At 38.2% G+C, this 7,411-nt stretch overlaps 1 protein-coding gene across 2 annotated transcripts in view; it reads right to left on the bottom strand.

Annotated features, from left to right (window-relative positions):
• Positions 1-3,394: 3,394 nt before the first annotated feature.
• HNRNPLL (heterogeneous nuclear ribonucleoprotein L like) overlaps positions 3,395-7,411 on the bottom strand; it is a 28,569-nt gene continuing 24,552 nt past the window's right edge. For both annotated transcript variants that reach the window (XM_068398468.1, XM_068398478.1), the window contains exons 10-13: positions 7,053-7,254; positions 6,016-6,073; positions 5,800-5,898; positions 3,395-4,168 (exon numbers count right to left, since the gene is read on the bottom strand). In XM_068398468.1, coding sequence (XP_068254569.1) covers positions 4,113-4,168; positions 5,800-5,898; positions 6,016-6,073; positions 7,053-7,254 — 415 coding nt within the window. In that variant the 3' untranslated portion in view covers positions 3,395-4,112. The remainder of the gene's footprint in view (positions 4,169-5,799; positions 5,899-6,015; positions 6,074-7,052; positions 7,255-7,411) is intronic.

Below are 7,411 nucleotides of genomic sequence, written 5' to 3'. Positions count from 1 at the left end.
AAAACATGTTCTCTTAACAATTAAGAACAAAACCAGCACAAGCTAGAAGACATGAAGTGAAAACCACCTCACTTCTAAGATATGATGGCCTTAGGTGAGATCCCATGTATCAGACCACTTCATCCAGCTGCAGTTTAATGCCCACCTTTCACCCTTGTTGTCAGCCCCACCGTCCGGGAGAGAAATGCAGGTCTAGTGAACTGTGCTCACCCCTTGTTCCTTAGTGCCTTCCTTCCAGAGGTCTTGCAGCACCACTTGTCCCTTGCTTAGATAGGATTCTCCCTTCACTCTCAAATTTCACACCAAATCAGGTCACACAACACAATTCTCTCGTGCTATTACTCAGTGAGGCCTTTCTCACCAGTCTTAGAGCAACACAACCTCTGATGTAGGACAGCACCACAGTACCAGCAGCTAACCAACACATGGGAAGCACTCTGTGGAGCACCAGACTGTTTTTCCTTTTACACTTTTCCCTTTCTTTGGGACTGTTGCTACCAGGGGACCCAAATCAACAAGGTTTGTTTACTTAAGGCTACTTTTGCCACATATTCCGAGAGCACTATCAGCTCCTCTACGACAACATGCTAGAGCATTGCTAGGTCATAGCATCAAACATGCAAACTGATATATGCAATCACTGCAAGGCAAGTTTTGCAGCAGGACTCCTAAGTTACCTTTTATACACCAGATATGTGAAGGTGGGAGGCTCTCAACCGCAGCACAGCTGCATCTAGTTTAAGGTCAAAATCAGAACAATGGTATTTTGTGCTTTAAGAACTCTTCACAGGAAGCTGAGCCCTTAACTAGTGTTTTATTTTCCCATGCCCTCTTGCACACTATTTCTGGCCAAAGCCATGCCAATGCAAACAAGATTATTTTTGAGATTATTACCACCTCTGTAACTGCCAGAAGGGAATAAACCAATAGACTTGGGTAGACATAAAAACCTGGAATGGCTAAAAAACCCACTAGCACCTACAGATGTGAGAATACAAGGTATTTTCCAGAGGACACAAAAAAATCCCAAAGATGTTTAAACACATCCCAGAAGTGGAAAAAAAAAATGAGCATACGTATTCATGTTCCCAGACTTCAACGTGTTATTTAACAGAAGAGACTGAATGTCTCCTGCTAAGCCATTGTAATATTCAAACAAGTTCACAAGAAAACAGACAGCAGGAAAAAGAGCAAGTTGCATTTAGTTACGGCAAAGAGGGTTTCAGCCAGTTACAAGCCAGCTTACCCCAAACATTATCCCTTACTAAAAGACACACCCAGTGACACCACATTAAGTTGTATCATTCATTTCATAAAGCAGGGCACACCAAACCATTCCTGAATGGTTTCTTTTAAATCTTTTCTTATATAACCCTAGCGATACACTCTGTCATGCTGTGGTGGTATAGAAAGTCAAAAAGCAACTATTCCCACTTCTTGCATATAAGGAAAAATAAATATACACAAGGATTAGAGTATCATGAGAGAAGACAAACAGATCTCCACCTCAATATATCATTTACCTCCAATGAAAGGTGATCAATTAGAAAAAATAAATTTTTCTTAAAAAAAAAAATGGTAGAACAGACATGAAGATATTACAGTGTGAATGCCAGCTACTTACAAGCAGGGAATGTGCATAGCAATGTTCACTATTTTCCTTGTATGGCTTATGCAAAAAAGACAGAAAAAACTGCATTGAGACACATTAATGATTTCATTTTCATCTAACAAGTACAGTAATACTGCTGCCAAATGATAGACAAACTTCACTCCCCTTGGAGCAACTAACTCTTCACCTGCCCCACTGTTTTGGCCCTATTCTAAAGAGCAAGATTATAGGCGAACACAGACCTCATTTGTGGGAGGAGACCAGCCTCATTCCTCCCTCAGGAGGCTACTCATTTTGCATTTGGGACTTCCAGCTGGTATCAAGTCCTCTCAGATACACCTAGAACTAGTCTGTCCTCTGCTTGATCTGCCTTTCACCTGAACATTTTAGGCACTGAATGCTGTGATCCACTGAAGACACTGAAAAATTAAAGTGCTTTTTGGTTTTTTTTTTTGTTTGGTTGGTTTTTTTTTTTTGGTTGTTTGTGGGTTTTTTTTTTTTTTTGGTAAAACTTGAATGCTTTAAGGGTCACTCCTCCTACATCCCAAACTGAATCAACAGATAACATACTATTTTTAATGCTCAACTACAAACAACTTGACTTCTGAAACTACATTAATACAAATAACAATGCAAGTTATGACAGAAGAAATAGGTTTCTACAGCACACTGAAGTTGATGGAAGAGAAATGAATGATTGGGAGAGATCTTTTACATTTGAAACACTAGGCAGCACAGAACATTTCACTAGTACCCAGCATTTCTGTTGGCAAGTAGCAAGATAATGGCACATAGCCTTCTACGCTAGAGCTCTCCAGAAGCAATTTCTGAGGGAAAAGCACTGAGGCTGAAAGAGTATTAGCAGTGCCCCTAAAATGCAAGTCAGTTTGCCACCTACCAGACAGGAGGCTAGTATTATTCCAAACTCTGTGCAGAAAGAACTGTCAAAGAGCAGCTGTCCTTCAGTTCCCAGTTCACACATATTAGAAGCCTAATTTCAATACCCGAAATACTCATTACCTGAAGCATGAACAAAATGGAGGTAAACAGGGCAAAAATGAATCACTGTTGATGAGAAAACCTGAAGGACAGCTGACACATTTTCCCTTGTATGAAAAGGTGTATTTGCCTTGAAATTAAGAATGGGGAAAATCCAGTCTGTATTTAAAGACAAATGCAATGCCCACAGTCTGTAAACATACTGCAACGTAATCTCTCAAGGACAAGTACACTGCACAAATTTGCTGCAAATTCAGAAAGAGGAACAAACACAGAGCCTAGGACGACAGCTCCCTTACTTCCCTGCTTTGATTCCCATTTCTGGGGGTTTATTAGACCAAGTAAGACGCAACTCCAGTTCTAGAAGAGAGAACAGAGGTTTCAAAGTACTGGAACAAAACAAATCATCTTCCCCAAAGTGAAAGATTTCTCACCTCATTAATTTCACATCATGTAATTAGTTACATTATCTGAGTCCCACCTAGATTACCCTCAGTTTAAGTGATTAGGCTTGCCAAGCCTATTCACCCTATGAATTCTTTCATGGTCATAAGAGATGTATATAAATCAGACAAAAGAAAACACCAAATTAACTATCCAGATATGAGAGAGTATGGTGAGGCTTGCTTTTTAACTATTTTTATCACCTTGGTTTCCATTGCGATCAATCTTCTCACATATGCAACTTTTACCACGTAGTATGTCATAACCGCTATTTAAAAAAAAAAATATGTTAAACACCAAAGATTTAAATTTAAATTATGGAAAATGAGGATGAACACATTGATAGAGGCTTGCAATTTTAATTTTTAAAAGGCCCCTACGGTGGGACTAGCTATAGATGGCATCATGCTAATGCAAATGGAAAACAGTTTTTTTTAAAAAAACCCCCACCACTTTAAATAAGTATGAATTCACACCATACACATGTACATACTTGATAATTTTCTATGTTAACTTTGTTTGAACTATAAATCAAGTCTATACTACTAAAAAGTCGGTATGTGCTACATTAACCTGGTTAAAGCATTTTATAAATACAAACTTTTTAGTATTGCAACATACTTCACTACTTAACATACTGAAAAACAAGTTCTACATTTAAAATTCTGATGTAATAGTTCTATGCGCCAATTAAGACTACAAATGGAAAAATACTTGCTAATCTTTAACATTATCGAAAATGCAAATATATTTCATTTTTGGAAGAAAACAATCTTGTTTATACTAGTGGTGCTTCTTTAGACATTTGAAGATACTACACTAACAAAATACAAACTTCGTAGTAAGCTTACAACATGTACTTCTCAGAGGCAAAAAGAAAAAATCTGTTTTGTATTTATGAAGGAACATCCATTTATTATAAAACAAGATAAAAGATATTAGAATTAAGTTGAAACAAGGCAACATTAGAACAACCACTTTAGAGCTTTTTGAACGAAGTGTAGTTTTAAACTTGCAAATCAAGGTGAACGTAGCTCTTAACATGCTGTCCTCTTCTCTATAAATGGGATGAAGTGGAGAAGCAAAGCTTCAAGGTGTAAGGGTTGGAGCCGTCTGTCAGGAGACAACATATAACATACTCAGGGCGTTTTAGTGAGCATAGGTCTCCTGCTGATCAAGATCACCTTGCATAATCCGACAAATTTACCAATCTGTAGATTTAAGGCTCACAACTCCCCACCTAACCCCGCCAGTGGCCCACAGACACCAGATGACCTGTAAGGAGGTGTTATTGATAGTCTACCAGCACTTTTTAGACGTAACAAGAGTGATTGATCTAGTCACAAGGGAATGTAGATAGAATTCCAAATGTTGTACTATACACAAGAATGACTTTACCATTTTCACTGCCTCTCTTCCTAGCTGAATTGGTTATAAAAGCAGTATTTAACAGGCAATTTCAAAGAAAAAAGGCATAGATATTTAAGGAAGTCAAGACTTAAAATGTGACATTTCTATCAGAGACAGAGTGGCACTGGACAGTATTTATATGTGTTTGAGAGAAGAACGGCAGGATGTCCAGCACGCTCTTCTGACCTCTCCAGAAAGCAGAGGACAGAACAAGCCCCCTCTGTTTGGAAAGGCTGCCAAGACCCACAGATGGCAGCACACATTTGCCTCTCAGGTAATGCAAGATAGTCCTCCTGGTTCAGCCAACCTCAGACAATCTTATTACAGTGAGTCTTAACCAGCAGTCCTTGTTTTAAAATACTGTCTTTTTCTTTGATAGCTATATTTGATTATACATTAGGGTTTGCCTTTTTCATGTTGAAAGAGTAAGTTCTTCTGCTGTTATCACCTCTCCAAACTGAGATAAATCTGAAATTGTGAACAGTATGTTATCAATAATATATTAAAAAATATTCTGCCCCTGAAGTAATCTCAGTCCATTATTGAGAAGGTGGACAAAGGTGCGGGGGAATAAGAAAGATGTAAACTGTTAACACTCGACAGTGAGACAAATTCAAAATAGTTTGGAGAAGGTAGTTTACAATAATATTAGACACTGGGCTGGATAGAAAGTTGTGTCTGTGAACACCCGGAAAAATTCCATTTAATCCAGTAATTATCTTAATTGTTCAGTGCAGATCTGACCTACTGTGTACTTGTTTAGCAGGTGAACTGCCCCTCCATTCTTACTAGTTTGGAGCTAAACTCAGCTTGGCCTCACGATTTCTGATTTGAAAGAGAACCCACTACAGGAGCAGTTAATTCAGAGCAGTAAGCTGTGTAACTTAATTTTCTGCCCAAAGATATTGCAGATATCTCTGCATTTATTGTGAAAAATACAAAAAGCTTCAGTAAGACATTATCCGTTAGGTTTGATTTTGATGACAGCGGATTTTAACGCTTTTCCTGTTTGCCTTCTTTTTATCCCAAACCAATTTTCTTTTTTTCCATCTTTCAGTAACTTCAAAGCTGCAAAGCGTATTTTGAGTTCTATAGCTTGACTCAAAAACTAAGAGTGCCATTTAGATAGAAACTAATGAAACCTAAACTAGAGATTATATACTGTAATATATATAGTACGGCATATATGTGTATATATATGAAACATAGTAAGAACGATGCAGTTTTTAGCTGCAGACTGAGCTGCTGAAGCCTCACCTTTTACAAAGGCAGTATCAACATGAAAGAAAACAAGAAAAAAAATTATAGCAGTAAGATCAGTGAAATAGACTTACTTGGGACTCTTATCTGGTAGTGATTAAGTACAGTGAGAGCTTCCACTGCATCTGTCTTACATTCCCATTCCAACAGACCAGACAGTGTTTTGGCAGAAGCTGTCAAAATGAGAAATAAAAAAGGGAATGAGGGGATCGGTAACGTCTCCTGACAGTGTATGCTCTTATCAAAACTGGGGTTCAAATAACTCCCCAAACAGGTCAAAGTTTACTTACGTTTTGGATCAAACACTTTGTATTTAATAAAGCTGAGAACTTCATGATCCTCACATAACTGTCACAAAAATAAAATAAGAGGTAAAAGTCCAGTAAAAATGCATATAAACACATTAGCAAAAATTCCAAGTTCCTGGAAGAGACACACAGAAAGGAAAATACTGACTCTTTAAGCTGGCTTCAAAGAATTTAAAGCAAATTATTATTTAAAAAATATGTTTAGATTGGTAACTCTTTAGAATACCATTCTACAATATGCAAAACAAGGCTCCTATATCTGTGCTGTCCCATGATAAATATGATTTTACAGGCATAAAAAAAATCATTAGAGTACTGATATCACTACTATCTCAAACAACATATTTACATAAAAACAAGTACTTCTTTTTGATGTTCGCACTTCGATACAGGAGCTCAGAAGTTGTACATACAAGCACACCACTCATGAACCAGAGTTAACTTTCAGACAGAGCTTGAGAACAAATATTTTCATTGAACTGAAAAAGAACTCACTGAACTGTCATCAGTTTTTCTTAATGACCTGGAGACCATCAAGTCTCCACTTGAGAGGCCCAGTATTTAATGCTTTAAGTATACAGAGTTCATTTTAGGACTCAACTGTCCAAATTGTTCCAGGTGCGTGCTTCTCCATTCTGAAAAATCCTAGCAGTCAGAGTCACCATCTCAGGGAGTCAGTAAATCTTTTGCAAATTGCAGTCCTAACTTTCCCTGTATTTGGCTTTGTGTGAGTCTTTTCCCCTTCCTCCCCAAAAAACACGTTAAGCTCCTCAAGTTTATTTCCAAGATCTTGTTTCTCACGTAAAAAGAAAATTAAAAAAAAAATGGAGAGATTAATGCCAGAATTGTGAAAGTACAGCAGCTTCTATATAGAGAGGCTACAAACCTATCTTAAAAAATAGTTCCCTTCCAGTTCCTATGCTGTAACTATCCCAGTCATTTCTTTTTAAAAGTATCACAGTGTAAAGCTAGGATAGAGCCCCAAAGTACTATATGTCACAGTAATTTCAACTGCCTACCTTTACAAATGTTTCTTCAGTTACACACAGGGGAACGTTATAATAATGCAGCACACAAGAGGGTGGTTGGATGATGTTCTTAGATGCTTGGCCAGCACTGGTGAAGCGATTATTCTTGCTCATCGCAAAATCCTTGTAACTACTCGTGCCATCCTCCAGTTCAAATATCTGGCTTGGAACTACTGAATGCTGCTTGGAAACACTGGGATTTAAGGGCGGGGGGTGGGAGGGAGAGAGAGAGGGAGAGGGAGAGGGAGAGGGAGAGGGAGAGGGAGAGGGAGAGGGAGAGGGAGAGGGAGAGGGAGAGGGAGAGGGAGAGGGAGAGGGAGAGGGAGAAAGTTTCTTAGATAATTAAGAAG

This window comes from Nyctibius grandis, chromosome 1 (genome assembly GCF_013368605.1).
Source record: "Nyctibius grandis isolate bNycGra1 chromosome 1, bNycGra1.pri, whole genome shotgun sequence".
NCBI classification, from domain to species: domain Eukaryota; kingdom Metazoa; phylum Chordata; class Aves; order Nyctibiiformes; family Nyctibiidae; genus Nyctibius; species Nyctibius grandis.
Note: the sequence above shows the minus strand (reverse complement) of the source record. Positions and strands in the feature narration are given on the sequence as shown.